This window comes from Mustela putorius, unplaced genomic scaffold, assembly GCF_011764305.1.
Source record: "Mustela putorius furo isolate JIRA1106 unplaced genomic scaffold, ASM1176430v1.1 tig00000765_pilon_pilon_pilon, whole genome shotgun sequence".
NCBI lineage: Eukaryota > Metazoa > Chordata > Mammalia > Carnivora > Mustelidae > Mustela > Mustela putorius.
Genome location: NW_025421470.1, coordinates 3,167,488 through 3,181,245, shown reverse-complemented (window position 1 = coordinate 3,181,245; position 13,758 = coordinate 3,167,488). Strand labels below are relative to the sequence as shown.

The window sequence follows — 13,758 nt, the reverse complement described above, 5'->3', positions numbered from 1 at the left end:
ACATGCGACATTGTGGTGTAGCAAAAAGAAAACAAAGGTGGCGGTGACGGACACGGGCCAGGCGGCGGCGGCGGACACGGGCCGGGCGGCGGCCGACACGGACACGGGCCGGGCGGCGGCGGCGGACACGGGCCGGGCGGCGGCGGCGGACACGGGCCGGGCGGCGGCGGGATCAGGCGCAGCCCTCCTCCCTTCCACTGCCGTCCCTGCCCGGCCTCCCGTGCCCCCCGCGGGAACGGCGACCCCGACGGGTCTGAGTGTCCGCGCCCGGTCCTCTCTGGGCGCACAGAGCCCGGAAGGCGGAAGCTGTGGAATGCTCAGTGACAGATGGAAGACGGCCGGCGGCACAGCCCGGCTCTGGGTGGGAGGATTGCTCTCTAGAAAGGCCAGTGTCCCGGGATGAAGGCGGCTGCAGCAGAATGTCTCGGCAGGCCTTTTGCACCGAACAAAATCAGCCCAAGAATTTATGTGGCAAAATGTCCAAGGAAAGTGTGGAAAAGATAGCATTTTTAAGCCAGTACAATCAAATTTTTATGGTACGGCATGAGAACAGACCGAGAGGTCAGGGAAGGGAGTAGGAAATACGGCGTGGTGGACAGAGAAGGGGGAACACTGGAGCATCTTTAGCAAACGGCGTGAGCGCGGCTGGCTGTTGTCTAGAAGAACGGAGTTGAATCCCTAGCTTACAAAAATGGATGGGTGGATGGAAGATTAAGTGTAATAAATAAGTAAAAATCCACGAACAAAATGATGTCCGTCGGAGAGGTGTGAAGTTGGCAGAGCAGAAGGAAGACCCCAGAGGGGGAGGAGAGTAAGTTCACAGACAAGGAGCCTGAATCCCGCCAGACTGGATGAGCCGTGTGCGAGCTGGCCAGTGCCCGTGAAGGCCGGCGAAAGGACCACTGGGTCGCCTCACATCCACCGTCCGGACACCCGACGCAGCACGCTAGCCCCGGTCACGGGCAGCGGGGGCGGCGGGGGCGGGAAGGCAGCCGGGCGCCGCTGGTGGACGTGCAGGGCTGCAGCTCTTGGGGGAATGTGCCACTCTCCAGGCCGTGAGTTTGAGCCCCATGTTGGGCGTAGAGATTCCTAAAAAGATAACAATAATAATAATAACAATAATAAGCTTTAAAAAATAAATCAGTATATCAGCAAGTAAATAGATAAGCAAACCACAAACAAACAAAAAAAAGAATTACAGCCTCGCCACTTGACATAGAAAGATTTCCAAGAAGGATTTTGAGTAAGAAGAGTTAGGGTGTCCTTAAGTCTGTATTAAAGGCTTCTGGTTTTGAAAGATCGGCCCTGATCCCACACCTCTCCTCTCTCTCGGCGTGCACCTGCCGGTGGGGGTGTGTTTGCGCCGCGGTCCCGTGGCCCCTGTGTTCCCTCGGGGCACCTGACCACACGTGGGTCGTGCTGTGGGTGAGTCCCGGCCGTCTGGTCCTTCTGCCGCCGGCCCTGTGCCCAGTCGCCTCTCAGCCGCAGAGATCTACTGCTCATGGTTCTGGGGGCTGGAGACCCCCAGTGCCTGCGGGCTGGGGTTTTGGTCTAGTACTCTCTCTGCAATGTCGCTCAAGTTCCAAGCCTACACAGCAGCCTTCTTCCAGGTAGCTCCGCTAAGGACGTGGCCTGCGGCTGCGTGGATGTGTATGCCTCGGAAGGGCCGTGCTGTCTGCTGGTCCCGTGTGGTTCCCTTTCGCTGCCCACTGGTGGGGCAGGGAGCAGGGCCAGGGCTGGGTGGGATCTGCGGGGGGACCAGGGCCCACACCTGCTTCCCCACCCCCACCTCCGCAGCCCCTCGCCTGCACCCACGCTGCTTGCTCTCCGGGGCTGCTCGCTGTGGCCCTCCGTCCTGTGGCCACCGTCCTCTCCCGCCCCACCTTCCGGGCCCCGCGGCCTGTGCTCTGTATTTTGTTGTTGCTGTTCCCCCGTGGGTCCCACGGTGACAAGACGACCTCAAGGATCGTGTAGCTGGCACACTCCACGCCAGGTAGGCTCCCGATTGCTCAGCTTTGAGTGACCGACCACCTGCTGTCAGGGCGGGCGGGGGAGGGGCCGGCGTGGAGTGGGGGACTGCTGCTGGTGGCTGCCAGTCCCCACACTCTCCGAGAGGCCAGAGGCCAGGGGAGGAGCGGTCCCCACAGGGATGGTGGAGGCAGGAAGGCAGCACCTTGGCCCCTGTGTCCCAGCTCAGAGCCCGCTTACCGCAGGACAAACCAAACCAGAATCGCTTTTCTGCTTGTTTCCGAAAGAAGGGATCCTTCCCAATCTTTGCTGTTTCTCACAACGGCTGCTTCCTGGGACTCTGACCTGATGGGAGAGCATGTGAAAACCGTGTTCGGAGCAGGGGTCCACAGCCGCCTCCTCCCCTGCTCCCACGTGGGGACCTCCCCTCTCAGCGGGCAGGTCCCCCGCCAGCCCGCCTGCAGCTCTCTTCGTGGGCAGTGTACGGGGAGGACAGTGAGGCCCGGGGTCCAGCCCGGGGAAAGGCTGACTTCTGCAGGCAAGGAAGAGGAGCTAAATATAGAATCAGGGGACAGGGAAATGGGAGACTCCCCGGGGCACGTGGGAGGGAGGGGCTCGGCCTCCCCAGCCTCCCTCCGGGTTCCCTGCGACATCCAGCTGGGCGAGCCCCGGAGGACCGGCAGGGGCAGAGGGGCTCGAAGTAATGCAGGAAGGGCGAGAGGAAAGCTATTTAGCAAAGACTGAACCGAGTCTGTAAAGCAAGCCTTGCTGATTTTTAGGGCAGTGTTTGGATTCTAGCAGAACGCCCAGCGAGGGTGCCAAAGCCACAGGACCACAGAGTGGCCAAGTCCCGTGGGTCATGCCAGCTCTCAGTGGCGTGTGTCCATGCAAAACCCGGAGGCGTCCAGGCCAGGCTGACCACAGCCCTGGCAAGGGCAGCTGCCTGGAGGTGATCAACCTCTTAGGCGACTCCCTCCCGAAGAAACGGTGTGGGCGAGGGAAGGTGGTGGGCAGGACTCCGGTTGCCCCCCACACTCCCCTCCCCGAGCCTGGTGCACTGGGGTGGGGCTCTTTGCCCACTGCATGTGTCCTGACCTGGAGGGGTTCTCCTGGGACCAGCTTTGCTGGTGCCCCCCAAGCCCCTTGTCTCCCAGGTGGCGGCTCGATAAGGAACGCCCTTTTAGGGCCCCTGCTCCTGCTAAGGGCTCCTCCCTGACCTCGAGGATGCCTCCTTTCTGTCCTCCCATCTGGAGGACTGCTTCCTCCGAGCCGCTTGGAGTAAAGAAACCCAGAAAACGCTCAGCAGGTGGCAGGGAGCCCCGTGGGAGGGAGACGTGGGACAACCCGCAGCCCAGCAGGCGCGGGGAGGTTCCCCCAGAACAAGATGGGCCCGAGCCATCATGTGGCACTTTTCCGGAAGTGGGATTCCTCTCCCCAGCATCCCCCCGTGTCCCCTGTGCACGTCTCCAGTGACCACCCCTCCAGCCCTTCCTGGCACCCCCATGCCCCACCGCAACGGCCACCTTTCCTCACGGGGCACCCCGTCCCGAGCGCGGTGCTGATGTGGTGTTTGGCATCTCCAGTCCCGGGAAGCGTTCTGTGGGGGGTGGGGGGGGCAGCCCTGTCGGTGGGCAGGCACACAGGTAGGGTGGGAGTGGCCTGCTCAGGCCTCACACTCACCCCGAGAGCCCCGGAGCCTCCCGCTCCCCTGCGCCCTGCCCCTGGCCTGCCTGCTGGCTCCGGGGACAGCTCGGTGGGCTTCGGCTGTTTGGTTCTCTGGGTGGGCTGGTGGCCTTGTGCCCCTGCTGTTTGGTTCTCTGGATGAGGTATCTGATTTGCACACAGTGATGTCCACGGACCTTCAGCATCTAGCCTGGCGAACATTTACATGCTTGCCTGGCCAGTCATCCCTTGGGCTCAGGTCTCGCCCCCTTCCAGCTCCAGGTCCAGGCTCCGTGTGCCCTGTCCTCTGTCATTAGGTGACATTCTGCCGTGGGCACCGTGTCAGGCTTCCTTGGTTGTAAGATCTGTCCTCATCGTCGCGTGGACCCGTGGCTTGTCTCGCGTTCTGCTGGGCAGGGTTGGGTTGTCAACATTGAGCACGAAGAGTCCCTGCTTCCACTATGGGCGCCGGGACGGCAGCAGGCGGCTTCTGTCACATGGCTGCGCGGGACACTCGTCTTGGGGGCCCCACGTAGGCCTGTGTGGGCTGTGTGTGTGCTCAGGGCTGGCCACGGCCAAGGGCCCCACGAGCCTCAGTCTCTGCAGGCACTCTGGGTCCTGCAGACAGATCGCGCCCATGGGGCCTCACTCCCTGGGCACAGTGTTGCCATGTGCAGGCTTCCTGCTGTGAGCCTGCGGAGCCTGCCCTGAGCACACCTTCTCCCTCTGGCCTCTGACCCCCGTGGGTGGCCTAGGGCGAGCTGCACAGATACTGCGCTACCCTGCACGAGGGGCAAGTCCAGTTCAACAGCTGGAACCAGAAAGCCAGTGGCGCGCCCCACCGCCAGCCAGCAGACAATGAGACGGACTGTAGCTGGGCCCCATTCGGTGAGTTCTCCATCTGTCCCCCCGTGTGCACGCTGGGGTCGGGGGTTCTGGAAGTGCCCTGTCCTCCGGCTCCACCACGGCTGGGCCACTAGGCACTGCTGGACGCCGGGCCTGCCCCGTCTGAGCCTCAGGAACCACCTTCTTGAGTGTGACTGCCTCTCCGGGGACAGTGGTATCCTGTCAGTTGGCCCTCCCTGCGTGCAGAGCCGCTGCCATCTGACAGGTTCGCGGCCTGGGGGACCTGCTGCAGATCACTTGTGTTTTGTCCATGTCGAAGCTGGGAACAACAGGGAGACCCCCGGAGGTGGGGGGGGGCGTGGGGCAGGGGCTGGCCAGGGGCTGGCCTGGGGCTGGCCTGGGGCGGCCAAGGAGCAGCCAGACCCACACGGGAGGCAGAGTGAATGCCCCACGTGCTCTCCGGGACGAGTGGGGATCTCCTGTCACCCATGTTTGTTTAGTGACTGTTTGAAAACATGGTGACTTTCTTTCCTTCTGTCAAGAAGCCACTCGGGTGTTCCCCAGGTTTTCTGTGCTGGGGACAGCCCCGTTCTCCCGAGTGCACTGTCCTACCGTACAGGGCACGTGTGTGTTGGGCTGTCCTGCCCCGGAGCGCGAACCAGTGTTGGGTGCAGAGTGAGCGGTGCTCACTGTTGCCTGTTGATTTTCACCCCTGTAGACCAGGACAACTACCAGCAGCTGCTCGGAGCCTTGGATTACTCGTTTCTGTGCGCCTACGCCATCGGCATGTACCTGAGGTAGGTCTGCTGGGGTTCTCCGTCCCCTGATGGTTCTTGTCCCTCTGGGGCAAAACGCGTCCGCAGGTCACCTCCCTTCCCGTGTCTTCTCACAGACGAGGGCAAAGTGAAAGCCGGCCTGTGCAGGGTGCCCTGCTGGTCGGGGCGCCACTGCAAAGCTGCCTACGTAGATGGCCCAGTAGTATGCTGATCAGGGCGGACCGTCCAGGGACGGCGCTCAGGGCCCTGGGGTTTCACATGCACAGTGAATCCTGCCACGATGTGGTCACCAGGGGCGGGGTGCTGGTCGCCCCCGGGGATATGCTGTGGAGCACGTCCTCCCCTCTGGTCTCCGGGGCTGCTGTCTGCCCACATGGTTGCCAACATCAGAGCAGTTTCGTCCCCGCTGCCCAGCTCGGCCCCACAGGGTGCCTCACCGCCCTCCTTGTGCTTGCTGCTGGGAATGAATCCGACTCCAGCACTGGCTCACACGGCTTTGGGCCAGTCATTGCCCCTCTGTGGGCCTCAGTCTCCCCTTTGTGAACCGAAGAGAATGGTAGTTAACTGATAGGATCGTGGTGAGGACCCAACGAACGCTCAGAACAGAGCCTGGCCCGCAGAGCGCTCCAGCATCTTTCCGTGTGATCATTACCCCATTCTGAATGGACCCGGGAAGGTGGAAGTAGTATGTCAGTACCAGGACAGGTGATTACCTGATTAAACACCGGCGTTGTATCAGTTCAGCCAGGTTAAAAAAAAAAAAAAAAATGGGGCTCCTGGGGGACTCAGTGGAGCGTCTGCCTTCGGCTCAGGTCACGATCCCAGGGTCCTGGAATGGGCTCCCTGCTCAGCGGGGAGTGCGCGGAGTGTGCGTCTCCCTCTGCCTGCTGCTCCCCCTGCTTGTGCTCTCTCTCTGTCTGTCAAATAAATAAATAAAATCTTAAAAGAAAAAAATTGTAGGGACTAAGGCCCTTGGCTCAAGAGATTGTTGTTCAGAGATCTTCAGAGGTTTAAGAATCTTGGGGATCCCTGTAAATGGTTAGCTTCTTTCCTGACCAGTCCCCTGGAGCCTGGCATCCTCCAGACCTGCCCCTGTCCCAGCTCAGGGCAGTTGGTGGGTGGCCGGTACCCAGGCAGGCAGTTCCTGTTGGTGGAGTGGCTGCACCCCCATTTTATTGTATTTACCTAGCGCTGCAGAACTTGTCTGAACGAACGAATGAATAAGGATGGATGCGAAAACCCTCTGTGTGTGACCCACAGCGGAACACAGCCCCGCTGAGAGAAGGCGGGGGAAGCATTCGGCTTCGTGGGGCTAAGTTGCAGCCGGGCGGCTGGCCATGTTCCATCTTGAGATCAAATACTGATACCCGAAGATTGCAGTCTTACCGGACACCGATAACCTATAGTACAAAAAGGCCTAAAAGTTTGAATGTGTTTTTCTTGGTTACTAGAAGATAGTATTTACGTGTGCTTCTCAGCTAGGAGTGATTTTGTCCCCTAGGCAACATTTAGCAGGATCTGGAAGCATGGTTGGTTGTCTCAGCAGGAGAAAGGGGCTTCCTGGCAGCATCTAGCAGGCAGAGAGCTGGGCCGCTAAGTGTGCTAAAGCACAGGACAGCCCCTCGCCACAAAGAATGACCCCGCAGCACATCGAGAGTGTTGAGGTGAAGCCTTTAAATAGGTGGTTTTATTGTTGCTTCTTCACTGGCAAAGGTAATGTGTCATGCAAGTCGCTAAAGAGGGTTATTACAGAACTCCATCTAGCGTAGAATCTGGAGTAGACTCGCGACTGTAGCAAGGGCAGCCACTGCTTTCCGTGGCCTTTTAGTGACATCAGGGCACGTGGCTGGTCAGGTGAATCATCTGCAGGGGCGCCTGTGTCAGCGCAAGCCTTTCCTAGCGGGTGCAGCGAGGACTTTAGTCCCCGTACGAATCGGATGTGAGACAGAATGGCGTCCGTTCCCTTAGGCCTTTTCTTTAAAAACTTTGGAATAGAGACTAAATTTGGGCTCATTATTGTATAGCAAGACTGAGAACATTTTTCAGCCCTGGCCGATGGCATTAGCTCTATCCTGTGACGTCAGACAGGACAGCCAGACCCTCTGGGACACGTTTTCTCTGCTCTGAAGCCAGCAAGTGGAAAAACATCACTTGCTTAACTCTAGAATGCTCTTGAGCTTATGATGTTTCTATGCAACTTTGAATTTGACCTGGATGTAATTCCTAATTTAAATAATTATAAATATATATCATAAATATTTATAATTATAAATTAGACCTAATTTTAAATTACTTTCTGTAGTCACTTGGTTGGTGCTAGGTAGATGGTCCTCTCTGGGGACTTCAGAAGGAGAAGTGTCCTGCTGTCTTGGTTCTTGAGATGAAGGACAGAATTTTGGAGATCATTCCCTGAGCAGTGTTCCCCAGCCGGCAGGTATCATTATATTTCTTGTTTATGTGACTCCGGGATGGCTACGTGGAAGGAAGGGAGATCCGTGCTTTTCAGTGACTGCAGGAGGCTCACAATCATTTGATTATTCTGGTGTTTGTCCCCTTCATAAGTGACAGTGACACACCGCTCTACAGTGGCAGTTCTCCCCAGGCCACCTACTTCCCGAGGCATGAGCTGCTCTGCGGAGAGCAGCCACCATGGACCAGGCCCTTGGCCCACTTTGATCTCATGGGAGCCATCCCAGACAGCTCTGGAACGGAATTGTCCTGCAAGGCCAGCTCGTTACCGGGTCACGTTGCTGGGACAGGAGCATAGCAGCCCTAGCCTCCTGTGTCAGCACTCGCGTTAAAGATAATCTGTCTTCAGGCCTGGTCACAGTGGTGGCGGCTGGAGGGCAGCTAATGGCAGAGCCCATCCAGCCCCGTGTGTGGACGCAGGTGACTTAGCGACAGTTTCAGGGCCGAGGGACGTCCGGAGGCGACAGGCGATGTTTTCATGACACACATCTACAGTCAGAACATCACCATTTTAAATACTGTGCACACACACTGGACGTTGTTTATATAAAAGCAGGACTAACTAGCGGGACAGGTTTTTACTGTTTTGTTTTTTGAGGATCTTATTTACCCGTTCTGGGTGGGGGGCGGGGGAGGGGCAAGCAGACTCCCTGCTAAGCACGGAGCCGATCTCAGGACCCCAAGATCATGACCTGAGCCAAAACTAAGAGTCATTTACCCGACGGAGCCCCCCAGGGGTTCCGGTGGTCTTAACTGGCAGCCATCATGCACAAGTCACAGTGTTTGAGGTTTACGACTTGACAGTCCATGGCCCTTCCAGAAATAAAGTCCTAAAAGATGTTGCCAGTGGCCAGCCTCTGGTTCATGAGCAGTCTGCTGGACACAGTTGTGATGAAATCTTCCTAGAAACTGTAGTGCATTCGAGTTCTGAAAGCTCCGGGAACAGCGTGGGAACATCCAGAAAGGTCACGGCTCCTCCACATCATGGGTGTGTCCGTCTGCTCATTCTCACGTTCGCTGCTTTGTTCTCCGTCCTCAGCGGCATCATAGGGGAGCGCCTGCCCATTCGGCACTACCTCACGTTTGGGATGCTGGCTAGTGGCGCTTTCACCGCCCTCTTTGGGTTAGGCTATTTCTACAACATCCACAGTTTGGGATTCTACGTGGTAACTCAGGTAAGGGCTGGGTCCGTGGCTTCCCAGGGGCCGGGTGTCTGTGATGAATCAGACTGGGTGTTTGGGCCTCCGGTCCCCATCCCTGCCACGGGAGAAAGCTGCGGGCCGGGCCAGCTCCGTGTCCTGTCTGCCGGCGGGGTCGGCGCTGGCGTCGGAAGGACCCCACCCGCATCGGCACCCGGCATGGGGGACGCAGGAAGCCTGTGAGCTCTTCTCCCTCACATGGAAGGCTTTGAGATGTGTCCTGCGGTGCGTTTGACCTCTCGTGTGGGAGGGACGGGAGGTGTGGCTGGCGGAGGAGGAGGGGAGGGCTCCGGGGTTGCAGGCCATCAGCGGGGAGGCAAGGAGAGAACCCCATGGTGCCCCAAGTGGGGGAGAGGCCAGGGCAGGCTCTGCCCATCCCGCGGGGCCGTCCTTCAAGCAGCCCCTGCTCCGGTGCTCAGCCTCTGAGGCTCTCCACACAGCCTGGGGGTGCGTCCTGTCATCAAAGCAGATTGTATGTAATTTGCTTTTTCAAGTGTTGCCTCAGGACTTGAAAAGTTTGGTTGTTTTAATTACAACAGTGATTCACACTTCATAGTAAAATGGAGAGTTGGAGGGCGGGAGTGAACAGTTCCCCAGAGTCCCAGCGTGTTCCTAGAGGGAAGGCAAGCCCGGCTGGCCCCGGGGCCAGACCCACAGTCACCCCGACTCCCTCCCGGAGGGCTGGCCCGCCCAGCGGCAGTGGCGGGGAGGGCGGTCGGCTGGACCTGCCTCCCGTTGTGAACTTCTGCTCGAAGCTCCTGAGACTAAAGCAAACCTGCCGCCCCTCCTGAGCCCCTTGGAGCCTGAGCTTGGAGCACTCTCGAGAAGTGGAGAAATGCTTTTCGCAAGCTCAGGGTCCTGCCTGTGCTCCTTCCAGAGGGTCGGGATACAAGAAGTGAAACGTGTGGTCGGTGAGCTTCCCTGTACGCGCTTAGGCTCACGATTACACACACGTGCCGCGTACGCCGTTTACAACCCATCTTTGGCTCCCGAAGCTCCCATCAGAGAGTGTTTTGCTGCCTTCTTGTGGGAGTCTCTGCTGCGCTCCCAGACGTGCCAGGAACAGGGCGGAGTGAGCTTTCGTGAGCCGGGCCTGAAGACGGGGCGCCCCCTCTTCGGCTGGCGGTGAGCCCCCTTTCCCTCTGCCGCAGATCGTCAACGGACTGGTGCAGACCACCGGCTGGCCCAGCGTCGTCACCTGCCTCAGCAACTGGTTTGGGAAGGGAAGGTGAGCAAAGGCGGCCCCGCTTCCAGCGGCATGTATTCTCTGAGATTCTGATGAAAACCAGACCGCCTCCTTTCTAGGTGATCTTGACATTTACTGCAGAAAAAGCCACTTTTACTAGTGCACTCCGTGAAGGAAGTGCACTCCGCTGGGACTTGGGGTGCTGGATTCAGGAGGGCCTTCCTACCAGGAGACACGCCCACCTTCGACCCCTCCCCCATTCCGTGTCATGGCTGGGGCGGTCTGTTCTGCGCAGCTGGTCCCCTGCGCTCCATCTTCCCAAGACTCAGAGGCACATGGCAGCGTGGCAGGGTCCTGAGCGGGTCACCCAGCGCCCAGCGGCAGAGCCGCACTGAGCCTTGGTGACGGACCGCAGTCCGGATGACACGGTGATATCCGTGTGACGCACAGCGTGGCGGGGCCCAAGGTTAGAAGTGCCTGAAGCCACTAAACACGGCAGGGAAAGCAGAACGAGAGCCCGCAAGCTTTGTTAGGATTCCCCACTTGGCTCCTCCGGTGGGCTCTGTGAATGGCGGATTTCTCAAACAATTGTATATAGATTACGAAGGCACAGATTTCATTCTGGGCCCTTCCAAGAACTCAGGCAGAGGCTTCTTTCGCTCTAAGCGTAGACTCACTAAGCCCTGAGAGAGGCGTGCGAGGATTCCTCCGGAGGTCCGGCGAGAACACTGCTCTGGGCGCGTCTCCTGTGTCCGTCCGTCTGCCTCGGGCCGTGGCGTCTGTCGTCCTGCTCATTTCCGTGGGGCCCCTGACACGTCCTGGGCACCGTCTGTCCTGCACCTGCTGGCGACTTCTCAGGGTCATTTGTGTTCTGTTGTGTTGCAGGCGGGGTTTGATTATGGGGGTCTGGAATTCGCACACCTCCGTGGGCAACATCTTGGGATCCTTGATCGCCGGCTACTGGGTGTCCACGTGCTGGGGCCTGTCCTTCATCGTCCCCGGGGCCATCGTGGCAGCCATGGGCATCGTGTGCTTTCTCTTTCTCATCGAGCGTAAGTACACGCGGCCTTGGCGGTGACGTCCCGGCGGGAGGCTTTGGGGGGCCAAGTGTTAAGGGAAAGGCCCGCGGTGGCCCTGGCTCTCCCCCGGCCGGGTGGACTTCCCTCTTCAGGTATAGATTTCTCCCGTGAGCGCTTTCTCTCTGGCTCTTGCTGCATTTCTGTTGTCTCCTGGTTTCTGGAGCAAGCGATGTGGCAGTTCCTCTCCTGCCCGCCCCCAGCATCGGGCACGCGTGGTTCGCCTGGTGCCGGGAGTCCTGTACATGAGATCTGCCACTTCGCTCACCCCCAGGGCCACAGCGCCCAGCACCTGCTCAGCCGTCTTGTTGCCACAAACGGGCATCTCCCCAGCTCGCCTGCCTTCTGATAGGGTAACTTCATGAAATCACTGCGTGACTGCAGACCCTGTATCCTAATCAGGTGAAGAGTGTTCTGCCAGAAAATCAAATTCTTTGTTCCCTTCTAGGCTCAGTGCCAGACTTCTGATTGAATTGGGTTTGAAATTAATTTTCAAAACGGGAATCTGGCAGGACAAGGACTCCTGGCCATTAGTCCAGTGATAGGAAAGCCGCTTCAGCCGTTCCAGGGCAGGGCGTCTGGTCCCCCAGGCTCTTCTTGGAGCTGGATTGGGCATTTGCTGCTTCGATTTGCCTTAAAGCAAAATAAAATCATAGGCACTAGATGGCGGTTAATCCCAGGTAGGGGTGCTCAGGGGCTCGGTGCTGCCACCCATGCGGGCGTCAGCTTCGGCTCTGCGTTTGGAGCTGCCCAATTCATCCAGGACATTAAGGCGTGTTTTACTCAGCTTCTCGCTTCTCTTTTCTCATTGCTTGCCAGCGTCACCAACCTGTGGCATTTAACTGGAGTGAGTGTCATGGAGTTCCGGGAAAGGTCCCCTGTGTCACCTGTCCTCCAGGCTGGCCCACTAGCACGCGGAGCTCTGTCACGGGGCGTTTCAGCCTGTTCCTTAGGCAGTAGTCACCCAGAGAACAATGCGAGTCCTCTCGGCTCGTGCACAGGGGCCCCTGGGTGTGTCCTGCCCGAGGTCAAGAGTCCACGGTCCCTTTTCTTCTCTTCCTCAGCCAATGAAGGGTTGGTTCCGGGGGCAAGAGGAAGTGCACTGAGGAATGGGGTGTGTGGCCAGAGACGGGAACAGCCGCTGGCCGCCCGGATCTTAGTGCCTGAACCTGGTCAGCCCAGTTCTCCCGGGCCGGGCCTCATCCCCTGCTCTGGGCAGGGATCCCAAGACAAGGAAGCTGTGCTTTGTCTTTTGTTCTAAAACGAGAGCCTTCTTCCCACCGGGCCACCCCTCCTGTGGCTTCCGGGGCGGGGGGCAGGGCGGAGAGAGTCCACACGGGGCTCTCCTGGCGCCGCCTTCCCCCCACTTCTTGCTGGGGCCTCCCATTCCATCCAGGGATTGACCTGCGGCCCCTGTCCTATTCCTGTGGTGACCGTGGATTGCTGCTTCTCCACCCTGGCCCGCTGGGGGACAGAAGTGCAATCCTTCACCTTCCCCAGGCCCACCAAGCCTTGAGGCCAGGGGACCGTGCCTGCCAGACTGTCCCGGGAGGCTTGCTGTTACTGGGGTAATAGGCACACACCCTGCTGTAACTTGGCCGGGGTGGGGGACAGGCACACACCTTGCTGTTACTGGGGGGTGGGGGACAGACACACACCCTGCTGTTACTTGCAGGGGGACGGGCGCACAGACCTGGGCTTGCGTCTCCTGCTCCTCGGGTCCTCTGTGACCTGCAGGGTAGGCGGGGTGCTGACCCTGGTGGGAGACTCAGGGCTCCACAGGCAGGGTGAGTGCGGTGGGACTGAGGTCTGGACCCAGAACCTTCCCCCCACCGCCCTCCTGTCCCCTCAACACATTCTCATGGTTGGGGATGGATTCGTGCCAAGAGTGTCTACCTTCAGCCCTTAGTAGTACGTACACTGCAGGTGACACGAGATGTCAGGTGAGCCCCTGTTCCTTCCTCCTTCCCGGACTCCCCACATGGGATCTCCTCCTCCCCAATGTTCCATGGTCTGGAGCACGTTTCTCATTGCACTGGGTCCCCCCAGAGCCCGAGGTCACCCGACGTATCTCTGTCCCCTGGTGCCTGCTCTCCCCCGACATCACCCACCTGGTCTCCCCAGGATTGGTCCTCCCCGTCCCACCGCCCTTGGCTACCTGCTCTCCTCCCCTGGCTTCTGCTGGGGCTGCTCCCCAGCGCCCGGCTCACGGGGCTCACGGACACCTGACCCCGGCACTTCTCCGCCCTCCCACCAGATGTCCCCTTGCTGTCTTCCTGCGTGCTCCCTCCGGGTGTTGGCATCTACCTACCCTCTTGTATTAAAATCCGAGGTTTACTTTGGTAGTTGTACTGGAGATGAGACACCTTTCAGACTCCCCAAGTAACTAGTGGGCACGTGCCCTGTGGCCTTCCTCGTCATCAGGAGGACATTCTCGGGGGAGAGGCGGCCACCATGTAACAGGAGTTTTGCTGTGTCCCAGGCGCAGGGCCAGGCTTAGGGCGGCTATTATTTGGCAGATTTCCAGGGAAAAGTCTTGAGGCTCAGGGGCTGTAGGTGACCTGTCCAAGGTCACA

General features: G+C 59.1%; 1 protein-coding gene across 6 annotated transcripts in view; it reads left to right on the top strand.

Moving 5' to 3' along the window:
* SLC37A1 (solute carrier family 37 member 1) overlaps positions 1-13,758 on the top strand; it is a 69,215-nt gene that overhangs the window by 28,300 nt on the left and 27,157 nt on the right. For all 6 annotated transcript variants that reach the window (XM_004762219.3, XM_045084442.1, XM_045084445.1 and 3 more), the window contains 5 exons: positions 4,386-4,518; positions 5,195-5,273; positions 8,761-8,896; positions 10,072-10,148; positions 10,992-11,158. In XM_004762219.3, coding sequence (XP_004762276.1) covers positions 4,386-4,518; positions 5,195-5,273; positions 8,761-8,896; positions 10,072-10,148; positions 10,992-11,158 — 592 coding nt within the window. The remainder of the gene's footprint in view (positions 1-4,385; positions 4,519-5,194; positions 5,274-8,760; positions 8,897-10,071; positions 10,149-10,991; positions 11,159-13,758) is intronic.